The following is a 26,313-nucleotide window of genomic DNA, read 5'->3' as shown; positions in this document are numbered from 1 at the left end:
TACAAGTTCACTCAGTCCCAGTGAGAACAGGTGACTGCTTGCGGAGGCTGTGGCGGAAGCAGCAAGACTTCCTCCAAGGCCCATACACAAGTCCCCCCATCACCTCACGGGCCTTCTGGAGCCAAGTAACAACTTCACATCCATGGTGTCCAGCTCGACTCCCCTCCTGTTACCTGTGGGGACTGAGCCCATCCAGCCCAAACAGTAACCTTTTCTCCAGCCTCCTCTTCTCGACCCCAGGGAGGGCGGAATAACAGAAGGGCACTCTGGCTCTTCCTCTTGAGGAGAAGCAGGTGTGGGCATCATCCCTCAGGCCCAGTGTAGGCCCAGCTCAGGCAAATCCTTACAACAGGAACAGCCAGCTAGCACATTCGCGGATTACTCCTCTACCTGCATTTGTACTGTCCATAACTTTCCAGATGTCAATCCATGAGTGTATGGACTGGTCCATTTCCATTTTATGAAACAAATGATAGAAAAATCAAAAGATACACATGGAAACATAAAGCATTTGTTTATTATTGCTATAATCAAGGCAAAATCTCTTAAAACAATTGGCCTTGATAATGGAAATATAATCAGAATCATTATTCCTGCATTTACAGTTTGTTTTCTGCTGTTCAGACCGCAGGGTTTCACACATACACCACCTACCACCTGACTTTTCTCACACAAGAAGAATGCACTTGGAGACCACTCCCTAGGTACTGATGGCAGACCAAGCATTTCCTCACTGTGAACTCATTCCATCCTGTGTTTAAAACAAACGGGAAAGGGGAGGGGCCAGAATGCACCCACCCCCTTTGGAGGATCAACTGAGATAACCTAGGTGGTAACTGAGAGAACATATAAGAAACTGCCCTTTACACTCAAAACAGTGGTACAAACTAGAGCATCACTGGTAATGGTGCTTGTCACCCTGCTGGGGGAGGGGGACCCCCAGCATAGCCCTGCTCCCATAGCCTGCAGAACTGTCACCACAACCTGAAGTCCTGGGGCAATGTGTGTTAACCACCCAGCCTCCAAACTCACTGAGGAAGGAGTTGGTCTGACAAGCCACGTCACAGGGACCCAGCCTTGTCCTAGAAACACCTGGTCAGTTTTATTTATCTTAGTATACATCTGTACAGGCAATAATAAAAAGGCTACTACACAATTCAGTGAGTTTTACCTAGTTTCAAGAGTAATGCATGCAGTTACAAATGAGAGGTAGAAACACCGTATTAAAGACCTAAAAATACAAACATCATATAAATAAATGTTCAAATTAACTGCTGGAATTTTATACAGATAAATAAGGTAAAAATTACATTACTTTGTCAAAGGAAAACCTTGTTTTTGTTTTTATCAGTACACTAAATTAGATTAATGCCAAAGAGCTTCTGTGCAATTTGTCCAAGTTTAGATGATATCATCTAAGAGGATTAAAACTGGAGAATGGTTTGTTCAAGTATCCAAGCACGTAAGTCAAAGAAACCAAATCATCGACCACGTGGGCACCGTTTCTGCAGGGACGTTAAGGGCCCACATTCTCCACGACTAGCTCCCTGGTGGACTGCCGGGATTAACAGGAAAATGCACACGGGCTGGAGAGAGCCGCCCCTTATCCTAAGAGAAAACAAACCTCATTTTTCACTGACTTCATGTAAAACTCCACATCACTAAAAAGCCTAGAGGTCACCAACTCTGTTTTGGCCCTACTGCAATTCTTGGGTGTATCTCTGGCCTGCCACTTGTTCCAGTGCTGCCCGAATAAACCTAGCAGTCACAGGCATGAATGCACATTACGCATGCACAGTAAAAAAAATGCAAACTAAAGCAGACAACCAGCAACTTAAAAACATCAGTGAGAAAAAACCTGTAGGCGTAGATGAACAGGTTAAGAAAATGCAGAGGCTCATAAAACACAAGTCTTTACCACTGAAAAGTCCACGAGAGATTACATGTGAATTCTGGAAAGGGTACGCATATATAATCAAGTAAAATACTCTAAACAAGTCCATTGTGCCTCAGTTAGTTTTAAATTGCAAAATCCAATACAGTTGTTTTAACAAATTAGTGCAATATGAAAGATTTTGGAAGATTATTAATATATGTCCATGTTAGCTCAAATTGAAGATTTCACAATATCTTCCAAGAGTCATCTTTCACTCCTTCTTAAGCTATTTCTTCCTGAGCTGTTTATGGGTGCTTGCTCAGACTCAGACAAACTCACCCCGAGAACTGAACTGCCCGGAGGAGATGGGGCTTTTACTTCACGCCTCAGTGAATACAAGGAGTCCCACACTGTGCTCTGGTGGCTAGTACAAAGAGCCACTCATCACTTCATGCTAACTCTCCTTAACAGTAACCATATTGGTGACTCTAGTTCTAAGGTATGTTTATTTACCAAAATCAAACCGAAAGCCCAGTGGAACACTTTTGTATCTGCTTCTATAAAGAGAAAGGGAAGGGGTGACTTCTCTGGTTAGGCAGACCTCCTACAATATGTAGTTCTGGGATTGGTTTTCCTTTGTGAAACCACTGCGTGCTCTTTGGTAGTCACCATGTAAGAGTGGGGCGACAGGACCCAAGCTGTGCTCCCAATGGCATCACCTGACACCCACCGCTGGTCCTGGGGGCAGGCCTGCTGCTGCTCACAAGGCTGAGGTGCTATAGCAGAGTGCCGACAATCTTCTTTCAATACTAGATTTATCTAGAAATAAAATCCATGATAAATGCCATTAATATTTCAAAACTGAGGAAAGAATCACCACTGAGAAAAATCTCTCCACCTCCACCCTCACTTCTGTCCTATCTTTGCCCCAAAGTTAACAGTTCTAGTGCTTTTTCTTCTTTCTGCCAGGTAATTGTCTAGCTTAGTGCTGCACGGTGTAAAACCTAGATTAGCAAGTCAAACGAAGAACATGTAGATTTTAACAGCTAGTTTGCTCAAAACTGCTAGTAAGTATAGAACTGCCAGTCCCTGGTTGCTCTTCAGAATGTGGATGACCACACCTCCTCCAAGAGGCCCACCACCTCCTCATCTGCTCTTCACAAGCCTCATATCTACTCCTCACAACAGCTCTGCAAGGCAGGCCTTGTCCCTCATCTCACAGAAGAAACTGGGGCCACGGAAGGGGGATGTGACTAGCCCAAGGTTAGGAAACCAAGATGCAATCCCCTTGGGCAGGGCACTGCACACCCCAGGGTCATCCTGCTGCACCAGGAGAAGACAAGGAGATGCAATCAGCAAACACACTACTTTCCAAGTCAACTCACATCTGTGGATGTTTTCAATGTCTGCTGGGTCCTGAAGAATCTTAGTTAAGCCCTCCAGAAGAAGGGCTGCTTTATGATAGCGATAAACAATATCTTCAGTCTGCTGAAACATTTCATCCAAGGCTGCGGCTTGAACCTGGAACCAGTGAAAAAAGATAAGGTTCTCAGTTTTTCCAAGAAAATATGAATCCATGTGTACAATGCAGCTTTAAATGGAATCTCTCTAAAATTAATACATTTTGAAAAAATAATACAACTTACTGGGTGAATGATATAAAGGAAAAGCTTCTTGACAAAAGAGTTACTAACTCTGCATTCAAACATAACCTTCTTGAACTCAGAGACTCAAAACTCCTAAGGTTTAACACTTCTAAACTGGCTCATATCTGACTTCAATAAAAAGTTTACTTTAAATATACACTTCCATACTAGTAACCTGGCATTTCATTAAAGCAGATTTTGTTACAATGAAATAATTAAATGATGTTAAAAGCCATTTATCAGCTGATTCAGTTAAAGGACTTCCTGGTGTGTGGGATTTATTCACTCAGAGACGTTTATTGGGCACCTCTTGAATTTATGGGGCAGTGGGCATATGATGAAGGCAAGCTCACAGTCCAGGTAAGGTGTGGGCTGTCCTCCAAGGGCCACACGGTATCACAGGAGGAAGCCCTGGATGGTACCCAGTGGACTACACTCAAAGGGCACCTAACTAGACTATCAAGGAGGGGAAGGTGAGGAGAGCCTCCAGGAAGTGATACTGAGGCTGAGTCACGAGAAGCAGGAGTGAGCTGGGCAGTGGGAGAGGGGGGCAAGGCCTCCCCAGTGTCATTCACAGGGTTATAAGCGTTTTGTTTTCCCAACAGCATCCTAATTTTCTCTTTACTCATTCGTCTCTGAGTCTGTGAGGGATCCACTGTGCTAATTTACCTGTCAGTATGCTGTCACTTTCAAAAAGCAAAGCCACTTACAATAAGATAAATAAAAAGGATATGGAAAATCAAATCCTGACACAGAGGGAGAAAGAAAGAACCACATGTAAGGTGAGTGACCCCAAGCTGCTTGGCAGCCAGGGCCCAGGAGAGATTTGTTGGAGGCACGTAGCCCTGTCATCAGCAGAGACAGCAGCACTGTCACTCCTCACGACAGGACATCTGCCCTGGCACAAATTTTAAGAGAAAACTTGTCCTAAGAACTCTTTATTTGGTATAAAATGATATAGTGCATAATATTATTCATGTCAACAATTTATAGCAATATAATATATATTATTTTCATTAATAGCTTATATTCCAAAATTATTTTCATATGACTTTTTATTATGATGACTTTCAAAAAACTGCCAAGGGGATAATATAACAGTACAATTCAGAGTTCAGGTAAATCTGGGCCCAAGAAAGAAGGTCAATTGTGTTAGTATGGTAAAAATCATAAAGTTGGTAAATAATTAAGTTCTTCCCCGCTGAATTACTTAACAGCCCCTAATTTCATGCTTACCTCAGGCAATTTTCCTTTTGAGATACAGAATACAAATTATTTCTACGAATATAACCAAATATTTGGCAAAGTAGGTTAAACTTCTTGTCTATACTGAGGTCAGTTGTGGAATCTGAGCACATGAATTTTTGCAGATAGGGTAAAAGCGCAGAATTTTTTTCTAACATTTTAAGCCAAATTTCTTAAACAATGGGAAATGAAGAAAAAGGTCCGGCAAAAGCTTTTAGATACAAACTATCAAAAGATTAGATCATGCCTAATGTTAGCAATTTTTAAGTGGTATGGTAAACTCTTATTAATACCAAAAGTGGTAACCAACACAGCTTGTTTGCTGCATGTTAATTCAGTCCAAATACTCCTTCCGGAAGAGGTACCGTAACACCTGGGACTTGGGAGTGGTGCTGCATAAACTCTGCTTAAAAGGATGATGTCAAGCAGGTGTGCAATTCAAAAGATGCTCTTAAACACCAAAACTATTACTGTACAATATTACACCTTAAAAAGGGTTACCATTTCTACAGCACAGTTATAGATGAGTTTCTCTGCAGTTACACTGTTGATTTCATCAATAAATCTCTGTTTGTCAGAGAAGAAGCGATTCAGCTTTTCTGTCAGTTTCTTGCACATGCTAATGCAGAATTTATATCGTTCATTCAGATTTTTGACAACTGGAAAAAAGTTGAAATAAGAATTCAGTTTTCTTTCAGAAACAGAGTCATGGTGACATGCAACTTTCCTGCTAACTTAAGGAAAGTGACACAAAATGATCACTGAGAAAAGCGCCTGGAAATCAATCTTTCCTATGTCCTCTCTCTCAGTCAAGAGAGGACTGACAACAAAGCACCTGACTGCTCTGTGTTAAAAACAGAGAAGCCAGCATCTTTTCCCATTGAAGAAGACTTAATAAGACAGTGACCCCTCATCAAAAACCCCTTTCTCAGTGCAAGGGGAGAGGACTGCTGGGCCCCCAGGAGCTCACCATACCCCAGCCTACCTTGCTTCACACCCGAGGACGGGCTCAGCTTCCCGGACTTGATCTGCTCTTTGGCGAGATGCAGAGAGGCTGCCAGGAGTTGTGCAGCTTTCATGTGCAACACCAGCTGCTCTACCCGCCTGGCCCAGAGACAGCAAGCACAGTGTTAGCCTGCAAACCAACAGGCCAGGCCCCATCTCAACCCACCTTGACACTCTTAGTGCACAAAGGACTCCTGAAAGGAGAAGGGTCGGTGTGGAAAAAAGTATACTTTTAACATTAGGGGCACACTCAGATAAGAGTACCATCTCTTTATAATCAAGTGTCTTTAAAATCAAGGCTGCAGAACCTCCGGTCTTGGCTCACCAGTGAAACTGAGCACTGAAATAACTCAGAGACTCCTTGACACTTATGCTAACCAGATGTGACCTGCAGTGGGTGGCGAGGCCTCCAGCTTGGACACCAGTGTATGGAGGGCAGGAAGGAAGGAAGAAGATGGACAGCAGGGGCCACCTACCCCCAGTCCTTGCTCAGCTGGCTGATCTGGTCCACCACTGCACTCTCCTGGATCTGGTACACGGAGACGGCGGATGCACAGAGCTCTGGGCTCCCCCCGCGCATAGCCGTCAGGTCCAGCACACACTCCGTGAACAGCAGCATTGAGTTCAGGTGGCGTAAGGTGTCTGCATGTTCTTGCTAAGGCAAAGCCAACTTGTCTTAGAAACTTGCAGGTTAAGGAGAGGTGCATACTCATTTCTGTATACCAATCATGGCCACTGCTAATATTTTTCTATACGTATCAATATCAGAATGATCAAAGGAGGCTTAAGTTTCTAAATTCCAGACAACCAGTCAGAAGATAAACACAAATGAAATCAAAGATGTGTCATGTGTTTTTGTAGCATGTATGAGAGCAGCCACAACATTCAGCCTCAAAGATATGAGGCCATTGTGCTTTCACCAGGAAAAAATGGAACACAGAACTAAATCGATGTACATGGGACAGAAACATGACCAAACAGATACTAAGAGAGAAGCACTTCAGCATATTCTGGACATGAGACCACACTTCTCGATAGTCTCATGAATTCTACTGGCTTAAAATTTCAGAGATACTTTATTTAAATTTCTGGTGGTTCCTCAGTTAGCAGTGGTTCCTAATAATAAACCTTTAAAATTTCATGATCTTTTCAGTTAGTTAGAATGAGGTAGAGACATGGACATAATAGCAATGCATTAAAAATGGGTATTCTAAAATTAATGCTGTTTTGAGATTTGTTTTTAGCTAGCAATGCATTTTGAAATCTCAAATAAAACGAAGTTTCTCACTCTCCTTCCATGGTTAAAAGGGATAAAACCAGTGTCCTTGAGACAGGAGAATAAACGAACCAACTTTTGAGAGTCTCCCTGCTCTGCAACAGCAGATTGGACTGTATGTTCCAACACTTACTGGAACATAATTTACATTATACATATTTTCAAAATTACAGCTTAAACTTACCACGGAATCACTACTAAGATTTTGCATGCAATATTTTATAAATTTTATGTGAGATACTTAATGCTCCTCCACACACAACAGAAATCCCAGGGGTCCAGCATGGACACTTAGTGCCTTCGATGGTCTGGAGAACGGGTCATTTTCATTTGAAGTGCAGGGTGATCTGCACTGACTGAAGTCAGATGCAGTCCACAGGAAGATGGCCTAGAGTCGATGCTGAAGAGTTAGCTGGCACAGGCTTTGGAATCGTAACATTAACCTCTGTTCTGGATGTGTGCTCAGCACGCTGCACATTATGACCCGTTTTTCCCTGGAGAACCAGCTCCATGGAGGGACGTGACTGTCCAATCTGCTGGGACGCTGTATTTCTCAGAGTTACTGACTCAGTTGGCATTATAATTTACTTTTTCAAAACCTAAGTTTAAGTGTATCATTTTTATCTTGTAAGGTAAAGTAAGCTTTGAGAATAAAAAGTTATGGTTTTAGGGAAAAGATTATGTTTTAAAAGTCCTATAAGTAGTAAAAGGGCTTCCCTTGTAGCTCAATCAGTAAAGAAAGGAGACCTAGGTTCAATCCCTGGGTTGGGAAGATCTCCTGGAGAAAGGAATGGCAACCCACTCCAGTATTCTGGCCTGGAGAGTCCCATGGACAGAGGCGCCTAGCAGGTTACACTCCATGGGTTCTCAAGAGTCAGACACAACTTAGCAACTAAATCACCACCACCACAAGTAGTAAATAAACTTCAGATAAAAGAATTAATACAAAATCTGTATGTGTCACTTCCTATGAACCAAAGCTTGTTGTGAATGAGTGTCACTGTCAACATAATTCTAAAAACACATCACCAAGGTTTCAGATAGAAAAGGTCATGGGAAGAACCACTGGGACTTGCTCTCGGATTCTGCCCTCTCATCATCAATTCTCCCCTCACTGTAGCCTTAAAGGACACATCATAGGGTCTCTTCCCACCTCCATCAGCGTCTCCTCTGGCAGTTCGGGGGCTTCAAAGGTGACGAGCCCCTCCAGGCTGGGGGGTGAAGCACCACAAGGCACATGTCTCAGGCTGGGGGCTGCCTCTGCTCCCAGAGGGGGAGACCCCGAGCACAGCCCAGGCGGGGAGCCCCCACACACGCGGCCACCGATGGAGCACAGAGAGCCCCCAGAGCTGCTAGAGCCCCCTGTGGAGAGAGGACATGGACGGCGCTCAGTGATTAGCACCCAGTGATCACCAGGCAGTATGGCAACCAGTAAGAGAAACCCCGCTCCCATCCCAGCCCAAAAACAGGCTGTCTTCCCATGCTCACCTTCATTCCTCAGCTATAGGCATCCTTCACAGACTCATCACAGCTGCTTTTAAACTGTTTTAGACAAACTCTAGCATACGCCTCAGAGAAGGCGATGGCACCCCACTCCAGTACTCTTGCCTGGAAAATCCCATGGACGGAGGAGCCTGGTAGGTTGCAGTCCATGGGGTTGCTAAGAGTTGGACACAACTGAGTGACTTCACTTTCACTTTTCACTTTTATGCATTGGAGAAGGAAATGGCAACCCACTCCAGTGTACTTGCCTGGAGAATCCCAGGGACGGGGGAACCTGGTGGGCTGCCGTCTATGGGATCGCACAGAGTCAGACACGACTGAAGTGACTTAGCAGCAGCATACGCTTTTCTCCCCTGCTGCACCACAGTCCTCAGGTGAGAAAACTTAGCCATAGGTGGTACATCACTAAAACTCTACCCGAGTGCTGGTCCGGAGGCACTTATACCAGTCCTGATTTCTAATACCACAAACAACACTGTGATGAGATCTCGCCTTCTTGTGAGTTATTTATGTGTGATAAATACTTTATAAGACCATTTTGCTGTGAGTGGTCTTATAAACAGAATGCAGTTATCACAAGTCAAATATTACTATACACGCTTCTACAGCTCTAAGAATCATCATGCTGTTTTCTAAAGCAGCCAAAAGTGAGCACACAGTTCCCACTAAGCCTCCACAGCACTGGGTTATACTATTTAAATGTTGGCTTAGTTAATAGGTATAATAGGTATAGTTAATAGGTATTTTCTTTCTCTCTTTTCTTCGGCTGCTCTGCGTGGTATGAGGGACCTTCGGTCCCTGACCAGGGATGGAACTGGTACTCTCTAGAGTGGACGGTGGAGTCTGAACTACTGGGCCACCAGGGAAGTCCCCTCATTTACTTTTTATAACCCTTTAAGGTAAAGAAGATTGTTATCTCCACGTCACTGGAAATTATATCACACTATGAAGGCATTTTCAGAACTTGCACCCCAAACAAGAGCCCAAGGCAGAACTAAGTCAGTCCTCACCTGAGGTGGTTCTTATCCGAAGGCCCATGTGGGCACACGTGGTGGCTGCGGCCCTGTGTGGGGGAGACCCCACTGTGAACATCACAGCCCTAGAACTTGCTGCTGCTCCTATAGGAGGGGCCAGGGCAACACCACAGGCTCCTGCAGGGGCTGAAAGAAGAAGTTCACCACGCGTGCTATTTTCCAGAGGGCAGGGTTACAGGGAGACTTCACTGTTACATTAGATTTTTGTTTTTTTACAATAAGCGTTTATTACTCTTAAAAACAGAGAATTCAATTTAGAGCTCCATGAAAAATATTTTACAGCAATCCCTTCACAGGTGTGAATCTTCCTGTCACCAAAGCCTAGAAGTCAGTTTTCTGTGCACTTCTAAAATATGTGAACTGCAGTCACAGCTAAGAATAATTTGAAAATGTGGAAACTAAGAACTGAAAATAAAAATGTGAGGAAAAAAACCTGATTAAAAAATGGGCAGAGGACCTGAGAAGTTACTTTTCAAAAAAATATGGTCAATAGGTACATGAAAAGATGTTCAACATCACTAATCATCAGGGAAATGCAAGGAAAAATCACAGTGAGACACCACCTCATACCTGTCAGGACGGTCATCCTCAAAAAACCACAAATAACAAATGGTGGTGAGGATGTGGAGAAACTTAAGAGCTAAGCTGTCTTATAGCTTATAGTTTCTTAGAAGAAAATGCAGTGTTAGGCATGAGATAGGAGTATTTAGGGAGACTCCAAGAAAAGGGAGACAAAAGCAAAGACTCCAGAGAAAAGTCTACCCTGCTACCTAGAGCTACAGCAAACCCTACACACAGCCTCACTCGTGGCAAAAAAAAAAAAAAAAAAAAAGACCTCATACTATTTGACTTTATTCTTTATATATAGTATATCATGTCTGGCTTTCAACAAAAAATTAAAAGGCAAGCTCATCAACAGACAGGACGTGGCAGAGAAGAGAAATGAGTAATGTATCTGATGAGCTCATCAACAGACAGGACATGGTGGAGAAAAGAATCAGCTAGCCTGAAGGTATGTCAGTAGGAACTTCCAAAACTGGAAAGCAAAGAGAAAGAAGAACCAAAAACAAAACCCCCAGAATGTCCAAGAACTGTGGGACAACCACAAAGGAATAATATATATGCAATGGGAATATCTGAAGGAGAAAGAAAGAAACGAAAGAAATACTTGAAGTATCAATAGTAAAGACCAAGTAATTTCCCAAACAAATGCAGAATCAAACCACAGATCCAGGAAGCCTCAAGAACACCAAGTGGTTAGAATTAAAAAAAAAAAAAATCTATACCTAGGCACTTCATATTCAAACAGCAGAGAATCAAACAAAAATTCCTGAAAAAAGTCAAACTGTGTGGGGGGGTGCGGGGGGGGGGTGGGGTGGGGAGAGAACATCTCATCTATTACATCAGATGAACAAGGGTAAGACTTACATCAGACTCCTCTTTAGAAACCATGCCAGATGAGAGTGGAGTGAAAAGTGAAGTCCTATTGTACAGAAACCGCAAACCACACTCAAGATATTTACTGGTCTAGACATTCCCTGCTTTGGAGAGTCATGGGAGAGTCAATAAAAGAATTATAGAGAAAATAAGAACAAAGGTTACAACAGCGATTCTCAAATTTAAGTGTGCATAATAATCACATGGGGAGTTTGCTAGAGACACAGATTACTAAAATCCATTTCCAGAAAGCTCAATTGAACAAGTCTGGTTTAGGGCATGGACCAGCCCTTTGATTTCATTTTTTTGACAAGCAGCCCAAAGTAATCTTGGTGTGGGTCCATGGACATAAAGGTCTCCGGAACAACTGAAAGAGCCAGGGATCTCAGTGACCCATGGCTCTCTATAGGATAGGCCAGCTACATAAGAAATGCTGAAGAACACGTATGTGTTTAAGGTAACTTTGGCCAGTGTTATCCTACTGATAAAAAACAATCTTGGTCAGAACTCCTTCTAACTCACGGGTTGCTTATCATCCAGACGCTGCACAAGTCTCTGTCTTGGCAGGCTCCTAAGAAATCAGATGAGATGACATGACAGAGGCTGGATGAAGAGACGTGGGTCAGCAGGTTCATGAACAATCAATAGGAGTAGACAGGCAGAATGTTATCCCCACAGCCAAGCCAGAGACGCTCACGTTCTGACCCTGGGAACCTGTAAATACCTACATTACATGGCAAAGAGGAATTAAAGTTGCAGATGGAACTAGGGTTGCTAATCAGCTGGCCTTAAAGAGATTATCCAGTGGGTCCAATGCAATCACAAGGGGCCTTCAAATGGCTAACAAGCAAGCAGAAGGTCTGAGTCTAGACTGGCCATGGCTGGCTTTCTAGATGGAAGGGGAGCAGGTGAGCCAAGGGGAGCAGGTGATCCCTAGAAGCTGGAAAGGCAAGGAATACAGTCTCCCCAGAGCTTCCAGAGTGAACACAGCCCTGCCCACACCCTAACTTCAGCCCACTGAGACCTTGAGAACCGTAAACTAATATACTTGTGGTAATCTGTCACAGCAGCAAGAGGAAACTAAGAAATCATGTGCCTAAAGGAAACCAGATTTTTCTCACCTGTATCCATTGGTCGTTCTGTATTTAAACTGTCTGTGCTGCCCTGATGTCCACCAAAAGGTGTTTTCACTTGTTGATCTGATAATTTCCCAGTACTGACGGACCTAAAAAGAAAAATAATAATGTAAATGTATACTTTTAAAAAATCCAGACATATCAAGAACAATGGTGACTTAAGCCAAGCCATAAAAGGGTTAATGGGAAGTCAAAGAACAAGGAGACAAAAATAGAGACCAAACAATTCAAGGCAGAGATTAACTTCATAACCAGAAAAACAGAAGGTAGAAACAGACCCCTCAGGAAACTTAGGATGAGCTATGATTCACACAGGTGCAGGAAGCATCCTGGTTTTCTGAGATGCTACATTTACACAGAGTGGCTAACTATACACAGTATCACTAACCACTGGCATAGAGCAGCTGCTAGTTTGGTCCAGTTGTTTTATGGTAGAAACAGAGGCACTGCTACAGTCTTCAAGTTTGAGGCTGGAAGGAAACGGCCTTGTTTACCTGCCAAACGCTGCCTTGACCTGATGCTTGGACTTCTGCCTCTCCCCTCCTTGTACCAGGACACAGTGAGTGCATTTCCTTGGGTTGTTCCCGTCTTTCGGCTGCCCCTCGGAAGTCCCGTGACGAGTGGCTAAGGCGAGCAGGTTGGAAGATGCTTGCGTTTTGGGAATTTTGAAAGGAGCCGTGGTCTAAAGAAAAACACATAAGTGAATTACTCCAACATATGGAGTAATTCCATTCAGAGTCGCCAGGCTCGTGGTGCAGAGGCTGGAGCAGAGACCCCGGACTGCGGAGGGCCTGGATTCAAATCTGGCTCCTCTACATCCAGTCTCTGTGACCCTGACCAGTTCATTTACACTAAGCCTGCTTCCTTTCTTCAGGGTAAACAGGATAATGAATGTAAAGCATGCAGCAAGTAAAGGACTTACACTCTGCCTGGCACACAGCAGGTGCTGATTAACTGTAGTTGTTCTCCCCCTGAATGCTTTCCACAAGTATCTGTTAGACTAGCTCATGACCTAGCTTTCTACTCCTGAGAGCTCAGTTAAGCTACTGCTAAGCCGACTGCAGGGACCTTCCATTGACACTAGCTCCCTGTACAAGCGCACGCCCTAGACAGCAGCCCACAGGGTCAAGAGTGAGTAAGTTCCGGATCAGACTTCCCTGACAGGCCTGGTGACCTTCCCGTCTCCTGGGGCCCTCCCACTATGCACCCCTTAAGACAAGACCTTCATAGAACTTACCAGACCCTGCTCTTTGGTTTGGAATGACCCATCCAGCCTTAGGCCAGAACCCCACAGCACTCTACCCGCAGACGTAATAGCGGCGCATGCTCAGGCCCTGTCTTTGTCTGAGCTCTGATTCAACTTCCCTGTGTGGCCCCTGGGTGCTTCTCCTGGGACCTGGGAGTAATCAACTTCCCTATTTTAATTTCTCTTGTGGTCTGCTACTGGATCCAACTGACCATCCAGAACACAGTGCCCCAGTTAAGAAATGTTCATTTAGCAAAGTCATAACATCTACATAAGGGCTAAATAAACACACCTTAGTAGGAGAGCCAATGATGGTTGGTAATGGAGTTCTGAAGAACCAGTCTGAGCTCCGCGGGGAGGACCCGGTGTGCTTGGGCGGGGAGGTCCCAAGACTGCCAGGCCGGCTGGGCTGAGGGGAGCAGCTGTAGCCAGCCCCGGCCTGGGATGGGCACACGGGGTCAGAGTGCTGTTTTCTGAGCTTCTGCTTGTTCTGGTAGATGTCGGTGAGGGTGGGGGCGCTCGGCAGTCTAGCGCCCAACAGGACAGGCTGTGGTGACTGGGCCTGCGGTATGGGAGAACCTGCCAAGGACACAGAGGCAACGTTAACCCAAACAGAACAAGCACAGAGCAGAAACGGGGAGTCAAGAAGACACCTCTCAAATGAGAATTCTAACGAATGTCTTGTTTTCCATGAGATATTCTAAAATTTGTTTACCTGGCAAGACACAATTTCTTGGCTCCTTTACAAAACAGTGACAAAGGCGTTGCTGTTGGTGTCCCAGGAGACAGAAGTTAATGACTGTCTATCAGCTGTTTTTATCAACAGCAAGCACATAACTCAATTAATGTAATGTCTAATCACCAACGAAGAAAATTAAAGAGTAAATGGCTAAAGCTAATGCAGACAACACAAATCTACACTGAACAAGATGGTTTCTACTCTTTATGTGAAGACACACATGTGTCTTATCAATGAAATTCTCTCTTCTCATGTAGCAACTAAAAGAAACTCAAGCTAACTAGAAAAAAACTCCTTATTCAAGAAAAGAATGTTGGCAAGAAAATTAGAAAGATAATATACTTTTCCTGGATTGTTTTGTCTAAAAATAACAAGCATATGGATATTTGTCAGTTTCATTAAATTCATTTGAAACCTAAAATATCCATCTTCTCTACAAAGAGAATACTCATAGACAGACTTCCTGCCTCTGAGGGGAACACTGGGAGACAGGTCTCGAAGAATGGTTGGCTATGACCTGGGAACTCCCCTCCCAACCCTGCTGCTACTGACCTAACATCCATAAGCTGGGAGCTCCAGTTACAAATTCCTTGGAGCTTCTTGCAAGCCAAACCACCACCAACAACACTGAAGACATACAAACCTTCTTGGTGGCAGATAACCATTATCTTCCCCAAAACAGACACCAGTAAATATGAGATACTGCTGCTGACCACTCTTAGCTTAATCTCATCCTAAATCTAGTATTTTAGTTTTCAGACCTGCATTCTGCCATACATGTGTGTAGACATATACATATGTACCAATAAACAGTGACAAAATGTTATGATCTGGAGAAAGTTATTTGAGCTCTTTTTTTTTTTTTTTTTTTTTTTTACTTTACAATACTGTATTGGTTTTGCCATACATCAACATGAATATGCCATGGGTGTACATGTGTTTCCAATCCTGAACCCCCCTCCCACCTCCCTCCCCATACCATCCCTCTGGGTCATCCCAGTGCACCAGCTCCAAGCATCCTATATCCTGCATCAAACCTAGACTGGCGATTCGTTTCTTATATGATATTATACATGTTTCAATGCCATTCTCCCAAATCATCCCACCCTCTCCCTCTCCCACAGAGTCCAAAGACTGTTCTATACATCTGTGTCTCTTCTGCTGTCTCGCATACAGGGTTATTGTTACCATCTTTCTAAATTCCATATATATGTGTTAGTATACTGTATTGGTGTTTTTCTTTCTGGCTTACTTCACTCTGTATAATTGGCTCCAGTTTCCTCCACCTCATTAGAACTGATTCAAATGTATTCTTTTTAAGGGAACATAAAATCTGCAACACTAACCCAAGAAAAGAGTTCTTTTCTAAGTAATGGAGCATTCCTTTAACTGCCCAGTGCCTCAAATGCACGTGTAAGATTTGATTTATCAGAGTGTGATTTACACATATCTTTTCAGACATATATATTTTATATAATAAAGCAAATAAACACCCACATTTCTTTTTTATATGATGCTAACTGGTAGCTCTTATTAAAACCAATATTAATCAAAGTAATGAAATTTCATTTTCTAGATTGATTTTCATTGTCTGTATGACAACCAGAATTTAGCCAAGTCATTAATTCCTAAGACTTGACTTCATGAAAGAATCATATACCCAGGAGACAACCAATCAGCAATGATGCACTAGAGGACATTAGACCAAGACAGGACAGCACAGAAAATATCTCATATAAATTCTATTGGTTTGCTAAGACTGGAAAAATCTAACTTGAATTCACTCACGACGGGACTTAAACTATGAACACTGTGTGGACATCGCCTACCTGACGAGTTCCTACTCCTGGATTCGTGGCCCTGAAGATGCCCGCAGCAGCACTGACGGAACTGCTCAGGAATGGTGCCCACTGAGAGAAGGAAAGGGGAAAGGATGGAGAAATGGCTCAGAACTAGTAAAGGATGGAACAGGAAACAGGTGCACATGCTGTATATTACAGCTGACAGAATTTAATTAGCAAAGATGTAGTTCAGCTTGTGCATGCTAAGTGGCCCACATGCTGGGTACTGGGCTCACTGAGAATCGAGCCCTACAGAACCTGCCTGGAGAGCAGAGGCCGGGGAGAGAGCCAGGCACACACCCTCGATGCCACAGGGCATGCCTTCATGACAGAGAATGTGAAAAGCTGGTCCCAAGCGTCCAGCCCATGGAGCTGCTGGGGCCCAGTGGCTGGCCCTCTACCCACCATGTTCCTGCCAAGGTCACTCTCATGCTGTCCCAACTGTGACGGCATGGGTCACAGATCTGGATGGCATGGTGCCTGGGGAGGCTCCTTCAGCCTGGGTGACATCTTCTCAGGACTCACTACCATCAGAACTCCTGCCCACTCCTCCTCCCTCCCTCACCCTTGGGGGTCAGGCCGATAGGTGGTCTGAAGGGCACCTGCCGCCCCTGCTTCCTCCCTGATCTCCAGCAGGGTCTTCCCAGGCGCTCTCTAGAACGTTCTCTGCATCTACCTCTGGGGAGCCAAACTAACCAGAGGGAGAGCTGGGGAAGGCTTCAGGGAGCTTCAGTAGACGAGAGACACGTGTCCACCAAAAAGAAGAGGCACTGACTTAAGTGTGGCTGGGCCTTGCCCCTAGAACCAGGAGAGCCTAAGGGTTACAGAGGGGATGAGGAAGGTCCACAGTTTTGTTTGAAGAATATTTTTCAGCTAAAAATACTTTCAAAACCATTGCAACAGGGCGGGTGGTGAGGTAACCTATTGACAAAGTGTCACTGGGGTCGTGTTCTGTGACTGGGGCCCCTGGGCACTGCCATAGTCTCTCACTCTCCCTCTGCTGAGGTGTCTCCCCCTGCCCTCTCAGTTTCCTCCGGCAGCTGTGATGGGGGGTGCCGGCCCTCCTCTTGGAAGTGTCTGTGTATGCTGGCCCACCCTGTCCTGCTCCCCCCACATTTCTGCTGAGTGGCTGTCTCTCTCAGACTGCAATCTCAGTTGCTCTGGCCTCTCCGATGTGTGTTCTCAAGTTGGAATATTTTCTCTGTCTCTCAGTTTTCCTGAAAATGTGGTTTGGGGTCTTTCTGTTGGGTTGAAATTTGCTGTTCTGTGGCCTCCCAGGGTGCCATGGGGGTGGTTTCCGAGCTCCCCCTGCTGCTGTACATGGTGACCGGGAGAGGTAGGAGGAGCTACCGCCCCTGCCCGCTGCAGCAGGAGGTCTCTGGTAGACACAGCCTGGCACAGTTATGTACACCACTGCCTTGTAACCCTCTTAAATCCTAGCGCCACAGCAGGGCAGGCATTATAGGGTATCTGATTTTGTGTTTAGAGATGCTTTTTATCCATAAGACCCATGGATACTATCATATTTTCAACAGTGCTCTGAATGGATTTACAGGCCCTCAAGAAGGAGTCGGAGCAGTGGAAGGTTGGAGGGAGGGACATGGCTCCTTATCAGCTGGGACTCAAGGCCACCAAGAGCTGGGCTCCTAAGGGAAGGTCGTGTCACAGGTGTCATCATCATAAAGGAGGGAAACAACTGCCACGTATTCTCCTTACCCAGAGGGGAAGGTGAGTAAGGCCTGGAAGAGCCAGTGGAGAGTCTTCGTCCTATGGCTGGAACCGCATCTGCCGGCGCTGGGGAGCAAGATCCCGGACGGAGGAAGCCCAGAGGGCTGGTGTTAGACCTTCGTACCACTGCAGATCTGGGGAGAAACACAATTACTCCCTTGCTGGCAGCTTCCAGGACTTTATTTCCTTCTTTTTTTCCTAAAGCTTCCAAACAGTATGCCATGCAGTAGATTTTTTAAAGTATGGAGCAAGTTGTATGGAACAGACATCAAGTGTGTGAAACTACAGAGTAAGGTCTCCCTCGCACCTTGGATCCCTCTACTTAATTTCCAACACTTCCTCAGTCCTACTCAAAAGGTTACTGCTATGTTCATTTCTAATGTATCCTTCCAGAGTTCCTTAATTCAAATATGAATGTATCATGCATGTGTGCATGCATGCTAACTCATTTCAGTAGCTTTTGCGACCCCATGGACTGTAGCCAGCCAGGGTCCTCTGTCCATGTGATTTTCTAGGCAAGAATACTACAGTGGGTTGCTATGCCCTTCTCCAGGGGATCTTCCTGACCCAGGGATCAAACCCACATCTTTTGAGTCTCCTGCATTGGCTGCTGCTGCTGCTAAGTCACTTCAGTCGTGTCTGACTCTGTGCAACCCCATAGACAGCAGCCCACCAGGCTCCTCTGTCCCTGGGATTCTCCAGGCAAGAATACTGGAGTGGGTTGCCATTCCCTTCTCCAATGCATGTATGCATGCTAAGTCACTTCAGTTGTGTCTGACTCTGTGTGACCCCACGGACAGCAGCCCACCAGGCTCCTCTGTCCACAGAATTCTCTAGGCAAGAGTACTGGAGTGGGTTGCCATTTCCTTTTCCCCCTGCATTGGCAGGTGGGTTCTTTACCACTAGCACTGTATCACACTATATGAATTACCTGGCCAAGCTTAAACATCATTTAAATGGATCCACTACAAAATCATTCATGATTATTCAATTTTGTATACCTCCAGCACACATCCATGTAAGAGAGTAGTCAGCTATGGAAAGCAACAAGACTTCAATAACAAGGACTTTAAAAGACAGGTAGAGAAACTGGGAAAGGGGCGAGTGCCCACCTACCGTGGAGAGCCATGTAGATTTGTGCTGGAGCCAGCAGTGGAGGTGAGGTTCTGCTCTATGCGCTGGTAGTTCCTCACCTGTGTGGGGACGGGAATGGGGGCAGCTGCGCTGTGCGGGGACACGGAGGGCTGGCACTGCCTGCAGACACGAGTCATGGAAAAGGAAAGAAATCCAGTGAAACCACTCTCCTTTCACTTGACCCACTGGTGATACTGAGAGAAAGTTCTAGAAGAAGCCAAGTGATCACATCTGAATGTGAATAAGAAATGATCTTAAATACACATATATAGCTGAAAACATCACATCTGTCATTTCAAGAAGTCTCCTGGTTTGCACACACACACTGAGGAGGAAGACTTCCAACAAGAAGGGGCTACACACCCCTCTACAGCAACAGGAAGGGCCCACGGCCAGCACAATGCAGCTTCATCTGCTTACATTCTGTGACTTATTCCTTATGTGATCAAGAGGAAAAATACTTCTAGGAAACTATGCTGGGTAAAAGAACAGGAAATTCAAGAGCAGAGATGCCTGGAATGTTTACAAAAGTTATGAGTGTAGTAAGCGTTCTCAGGAACTGGGACTTCGATGAAGACTAAAACATACTGTGTGACTCCAGCACACAACTCATGTGAGATCCACACTGTGCAGCACAGCTGGTTTCTTTCCCTGCTTTTCACAAACTCAGATATGGCATGTCCTTACATGACTTTCAATTCAATCTACAACATATCTTAAAACATCGGGGGTGACACTAGGCCTTAAGAAAGAATGAGTAATTTCATTCTTTTGCCTTTCCTTAATTCTGAAAAAGCCAAAAAATCTCCCACTTTTGCCTAGTTACAATATTAGAGATAAAGAGATGATATATTTAGTTACTTAAATAAAAAATCAATGAAACTGATAAACCCTTGGTGATATTAACTAAGGATTAATGAGAAAAGACTCAAAATCATAAATATAAGAAAGGTCATAACTAATGCCACTTTGAATATACAGATAAATCCTATAAATACACAACCTACCAAGACTGGATCACGAAGAAAGAAAACCTGGAGACCTATTACTAGTAACGAGACTGAACCACTAACTGAAAACCTCCCAAAAGAGAAAAATCTAGGACCATATGGCTTCACTGGTGGATTCTATCAGTTAAAGACTTACCACACAACACTCAAACTCTTCCAAAAATTGAAGAGGGGAGAACACTTCCAAACTCATCCCATGAGTTCCCCATTATCCTAGTACAAAAGCCAGACACAGACATTATAGGAAAAGAAAACTACAGAATATCCCTGATGAAATTTGAAGTGAAAATCCTCAACAAAATACTAGCAAACCAAATTCAAGATCACATCAAAAGGATCAAACACAATGACCAAACAGGATTTACAGTACACCATAATTAACAGAACAAAGGACAAAAACCACCCAATCATCACAACTGATGAAGCATTTGTCAACATCCAACACCCTTTCATGACAAAAACTACTAAATAAAATAGGAATAGAAGGAAATTACCTCAACAATAATGAAGGTATATATGAAAAGCCCACAGCTAACAACATATTAAATGGTGAAAGACAGAAAGCCTTTCCTCTGTGACCAGGGATGAGTTAAGAATGGCCTCTCTCAACAATTCTATTCATTGTAGAATTCCAAGCCAGAGCAAGTAGGCAAGAAAATAAAAGACACTCAAACTGGAAAGGAAGAAATAAAATTATCTCTTCACAGACAGCATGATCCTAAATGTAGAAAACTAAAGATTTTACATGCAAAGGGAAAAAAAAGACATCAGAACTAGTAAACTCAGCAAAGTTGCAGGATATAAAATCAACACACAGAAAAATCAGTTGTATTTTCCATATATTAACAATATTTTTATTTAAATAACATATATTTCCATTTTTAATTTAATTAATTAATTTATTTTATTTCAGATTTTTTTATTTAAATAACATATATTTCAATTAACAAAATTGAAACTGGACCCTTCTCTTATGCCACATACAAAAACCACCTAAAAACAGATTAAAGATCTAAATACAACAACATAATGTATAACCATCGTCCGTGTGGAGACCATGTATGGAGACCTATTGTAAAACACTGTGAATATACTTAATGCTGTTTTTGAACTCAAACTGAAAAATGGTTAAGACAGCAAATTCTCATATTTTTTTTACTACAATTTTAAAAAATGTTTAAAGAAAGAAACCGTTGTGAAACAAAATAAATTTTAGAATCAAGAATATAGAGTTCTGTAACTTTACTCACACACAAAAAAATATGAAAAAATGTTTAGTGAAACACATGCAAACATACCCTCCAAACACCAAGAACTCATTAGAAGCACGTCTGCCAGCAGTTCCCACTGGCATATCATCTGAAGGAAAAAGAGAAAAACACAGTCAGTTTTGGTAAACCACCTGCTTAAAAGTATTTATTGTTCCAACTTGACTATTAGGAGACAATTGATCACAATACAAATTTACCATTTGCTTATGTTGTGATTTTGCAACAATAAGCTAGTAGGGAACTGCACCCAGCTGAACGCACAGGCTGCCAACATCACGTTTTTTCAAGGTAAACTGTCATGCTTATTGCCACAAGTATGTATTTCTCCACCATTTAATATGTGCAAAATCTGTGCTACTGTTTTTACCATGTTCCATTTCACATGTCACTGACAAAGGTTTTGGGTGTTGTTCTCCTAACCCCAATTTGCCATAAACACCGTGGGCTTTACTGAACTACTTTGCAGAGTGTGGTGACTTAAGAACATGTGTGTCACCTTCTAGTACAGCTGCCTGCACCCCGAGTCCAGAGCATGGAGCATCCCCACTCCTGCATGACACTCTCCTGGGTCTTGCATGGGTGGCTGAACAAGATGTCATGAAGCTGGACCTCTTGGACACAGATGCCACAGGCAGTCTTCATGCTCAGACATCACCCATCTATGGGAACAGAGTGCAGCTCAGAACACAGGGTCTCTCATCCCTTACCACCTCTACACCCATCAGATCACACTGCCCTGTGTGACCTTTACATGGCTGCAAAGGTGTAATTCATATGTGCTGATGTGAAATAGCAGTGTTGACTAATAATATAAATTTTAAAAAATAAAATAAACTATGTAACCTCAAAATACTCAAAAAGGAAAAAAAAATAAACACAGACCTCCCTTTGAACAGCCCTACATGGAACTGAGGAATATCAATACATTTATTTTTGCCCTTGCTCTCATGAAGCTTACACTCTAATAGTGAAAAAGGGTTAACAGTAGCAGGGAGTGATAAGATGTATAACAGGAAAATAAGTCAGGGTAAGGGGATAAAGGGAGGGCCACAAAGAAGTCAGTTTTAAAGACAACAGTTGCCCAAGGGTAATGGAGAAAACAGGGCAGAGGGGACAGGTTAGAAGCTAGAGTTCACCTCTTCATTTTGTAGCTTTGAGTTTGGAATCATATATCACTGTGAAACAAAACTAAGAAGAAAAGAACAACCCCTAGAAATCAAAAATAAAATGAAGTGATGGAACCTAACCATGTATCAGCTCGGTAACATAACCACCAGAGGGGAATCCTTTCAAGTGACTTTAAACTTGGAAATTTAATTGAACATCCCTAACGGCTGAGGCTTTGAGGGATTTGAGCAGCCCCTCAAAAAGGAAGCTGTCTGAGACAATGACTCAGGCTGATGACCCAGTGTAGACTCACTGTCCATAAGATCCGCCACACACGAAGCTTTCAAATAACATCTTAATTGCTAATTCTAAATTATGAGCACATGACCATCACCAAACATTCAAAGAAAGAATCTAAATGAAAACTAGACTCTAAAACAGACTGGAGGGAAAGAGGAACTAAACATTTTACAGGGAAAAGTTTAAAAATGTATATAATTAAGTGCATTCAGAGATAAAACAGTGCATCTTGAAATAAGAATAAACAACAACACTGAGAGGGAGATAAAAAAGAACTTTTAAAAACTGAAAAGATGAGAGCATAATAAGTGAAAAACCCAATAGAAGATTAATGAAATAAAATTCATATTTTATGGCAAGGCAAGAGAAAATTAAACAAAAGTTCTCTCTGCTCATTTGGGTCTCCTCCCTTCCTTTTAGTTGGTATTTTGCACCTGCATTAACCAGACCTCCTTAGGAAATAACCTTCCCTCTTAATCTTGTAAGGGGTCATCACAACCACCCACCACTGGCTTTTTACATGTAGACCTGGATTGTGTAGCTAGCAACATGTCATTTGATGTACCGCCCCAATATAATTGTGGTTTGACCTGTAACAAGTAGAACAGTCCTTATTAACTTTTCATCGATAAGAGAACATTAAGGAAAGTTTCCTAAAAGTAGAGCAATACAACAAAAAGATGCAAAATCAGACAAAGAAGGTTAAGAAAATCAGGAGTATGCTCAGGTATGTGTTACATTAGTACTGCTTAAGTTGTACAGATGTTTTAAATGTTTCCTTCAGAGACCTTCAGCTCCTGATTTCACATGTAAGGAGCTTGGAAGTCACCCTTCCATCCTGACAAGTGAAGACTCTTTTTGGCTCTAGAGGAGACGGGAGGACCCTGGGCGAAGAGATGTCCCCAAGACTACAGAAATAGGCAAACACAGAGAGGACTGGCTTCACTGAGAAGGGACTCATCAACTGAAAAGACTGTGGAAACCAGAGCCAGGGCAGGAACACCTGAGTGAGAACTGACAACTTGCTGGACCCTCAGGGCAGACAGTTCTGAAAGCTGAAAACTCCAGGGAGCCAAGGTCATAGGAGGAGCACAGGGCTGTCAGACTGACCTCTGGGAGCCCAGGCCGACTGCCACAGTAAATGTGGAGAAAGATACTTTCCTGCCTGGAGTGGGGGAGGGGGCTTCTGTGGAACAAGGCCAGTCCTCAAGGGACACGTACTAACCCGAGTTCACCAACTGGGGCTGAACTCAGAGCCTCAGTGACCTGGAGATACGGAACCCCCAACTCCAGGCCCCTCCAGCCACCCTGTCCCACTTCAGACAAGAGAAGAAATGTGAAATAGCTCTGAAGTTCACAGACCAAAGGCTCAGGCTCCATGAAAGTGTGTGAAAGTCACTCAGTCATGTCCGATGCGCTCCATGAAAGGCAGAGCCTTAACAACAGGGCTGCCTCCTCCTCACCACATCATTAACAACCACAGCTCTAATGGCCTGTGGACAGCGCTTACCTACCCCACCTCAGCCCTCGATAGTCAGATGCAGCTATCTAGACACAAGTACAAGGCACATCAAAGGCAAAAAAGAAAAACCACTCTGAAGAGGCAGAGCATCAGAACCAGACACAGTGGGGATGCTGGGACTCCCAGATCTGGAATTTAAAACAATGATGATTATCACATGTGTGTGCTCTCAGTCGTGTCTGACTCTTTGTGACCATAGGCACTGTGGCCCACCAGATTCCTCTGTCCATGGCATTTCCCTGGCAAGAATACTGGAGTGGGCTGCCATTTCCTTCTCCAAATGATTAATATACTAAGGGCTCTGACGGAAAAAGCAGACAGCACACAAGAACACATGGGGAATATAAGCAGAGATGGAAATCCTAAGAAAGAACCAAGAAGAAATGCTAGAGATAAAAAACACTGTAACAGGAATGAAGAACATCTCTGTGAGGCTTATTAGTAGACTGGGCATGTTTGAGGAAAGGATCTCTGAGCCAGAGGATTATTTCAACAAAATCCTTGAAAACCAAAAAATAAAGACTTGGAGAAAAAAAAAAAAAAGAACAGAAAATCTAAGGTCTGTGGGACAACTACAAAAGGTGTAACATGCAGAATGGTGATTCCAGAAGGAGGAGAGAGAGGAACAGAAGGAACTATCTGAAACAATGAGAATTTCCCCAGATTAATGTCAGTCATCAAGCCCCAGATCCAGGAAGCTCAGAGAACACTCAGCAGGGTAAATGCCCCAAACAACTACACACTGGCGTGTCATTTGCAAATTCTAGAAAATCAAAAATAAAGAAAAAATTCTGAAAGAAGCCAGAGGAGAGAAACACCTACAGAGAAATAAAGATAGAACTACACAGACTTCTCCGAAACCTCACAAACTGAAAGAGTGGAATCTAATACTTAAGGTGTTGAGAGAAATAAACTACCAACTTAGGATTTCATACCCTGCAAAATTATTCTCCAAAATGAAGGAGAAATAACGACTCTCAGACAAGCAAAAATTGAAGGGACTTGTTGCCAGTAGATCTGCCTTGCACGAAGTTCTTTAGAAGAAAAATAATATAGATCAGAAAACAGAACCTACACAAAGTAAGGAAGAGCACCAAAGAAGGAATAAGTGAAAGTAAAACGAAAACTTTTATTTTGATTATTCTTAACTGATCTAATAGGTAACAGTTTGTTCAACAGCAACGATGTACTCAGTTATGTGTGCTTCCCTCCATGCCCTATATGTGTGTGTGTGTACATATATATATATGCTTGTGTATGCTTATATATAAGTGTAATTAATGACAACAAAGATACAGGGAGGAAGGAATTAGGGTTATTTTGTTATTATAAGATACCCACAATATTCAAGAATGATATGGTATATTTCAAAATGGACTTGGATTAGTTACACATGTATACTGCAAATCTAAGACAAACCAACCACTCAAAAAAATAAAAAAGAAGTATAACTGATATGCCAAGAAAGGAAAGAAAATAGAACCTTAGTAAATGGTCAATTAAAACCACAAAAGGTAGAAAAAGCATAGAAGATAAACAGGAAGGCAGATCAAGGACAACAATAGAAAACAGTAAACAATGTGGTAGGCACTAATCCAGGTATATCATCAATAATCACTTTTAACATCAATGGTTGCACACATAAAAGACAGAGGTTTCAAAGAAGACATACAGGTGGCCAACAGGTACATGAAAAGGTGCTCAACGTGGCTAATTATCAGAGAAATGCAAATCAAAACGACAATGAGGTAATCACCTCACACCAGTCTGAAATGCTCCTATCACAAAGACTACACATCATAAATGCTGGAGAGGGTGTGGGAGAAAGGAACCCTCCTACACTCCACACTGTAAAGATCCTGTCACTGAACACAATACAATTCAACACAAAATACAACACAACACAATTCCAATCAAGTTCCCCAAATGGCTTTTCTGTAGCATTTTCAAGTCAAAATTAAACTACATGGGGGGAAAGGGGCTGAGAATAGCCTGGGTGATTCCACAGAATTCTTGGGTGCCCTCTCACCTTCACCTCTGACCCATATCACACACACACAATGAAACAAATCCTTTATATAAGTCTGATAGGGCAAGTCTGGGATTGCATATCAGTGAGGAAAGGACAGAACATTTGATAAATAATCCTGGGGTAACTGATAGAATCCTTATCATCTACACAAATTAGTTCCAGGTAAAGTTAAATATGGAAAAAATAATGAAAATCTCTAGAAGGCATCATGGTACTACTGGGGCA

The 26,313-nt window shown here is 43.1% G+C and overlaps 1 protein-coding gene across 5 annotated transcripts in view; it reads right to left on the bottom strand.

Annotated features, from left to right (window-relative positions):
- Positions 1-497: 497 nt before the first annotated feature.
- Positions 498-26,313, bottom strand: part of ULK2 (unc-51 like autophagy activating kinase 2) — a 55,302-nt gene continuing 29,486 nt past the window's right edge. For 2 of the 5 annotated variants that reach the window (XM_069542931.1, XM_069542934.1), the window contains 14 exons: positions 21,155-21,215; positions 18,829-18,966; positions 17,701-17,846; positions 15,973-16,053; positions 13,697-13,983; positions 12,653-12,840; positions 12,144-12,247; positions 9,562-9,711; positions 8,202-8,410; positions 6,249-6,427; positions 5,753-5,871; positions 5,269-5,426; positions 3,262-3,397; positions 498-2,695 (listed from right to left, as the gene is read on the bottom strand). In XM_069542931.1, coding sequence (XP_069399032.1) covers positions 2,637-2,695; positions 3,262-3,397; positions 5,269-5,426; positions 5,753-5,871; positions 6,249-6,427; positions 8,202-8,410; positions 9,562-9,711; positions 12,144-12,247; positions 12,653-12,840; positions 13,697-13,983; positions 15,973-16,053; positions 17,701-17,846; positions 18,829-18,966; positions 21,155-21,215 — 2,015 coding nt within the window. In that variant the 3' untranslated portion in view covers positions 498-2,636. The remainder of the gene's footprint in view (positions 2,696-3,261; positions 3,398-5,268; positions 5,427-5,752; positions 5,872-6,248; positions 6,428-8,201; positions 8,411-9,561; positions 9,712-12,143; positions 12,248-12,652; positions 12,841-13,696; positions 13,984-15,972; positions 16,054-17,700; positions 17,847-18,828; positions 18,967-21,154; positions 21,216-26,313) is intronic. The other 3 variants (XM_069542933.1, XR_011247043.1, XR_011247042.1) reach the window with 3 other exon arrangements.

This window comes from Ovis canadensis, chromosome 11, assembly GCF_042477335.2.
Source record: "Ovis canadensis isolate MfBH-ARS-UI-01 breed Bighorn chromosome 11, ARS-UI_OviCan_v2, whole genome shotgun sequence".
In the NCBI taxonomy this organism is placed as follows: Eukaryota; Metazoa; Chordata; class Mammalia; order Artiodactyla; family Bovidae; genus Ovis; species Ovis canadensis.
The sequence above is the reverse complement of the archived record's forward strand: the minus strand, read 5'-3'. Positions and strand labels throughout refer to the sequence as shown.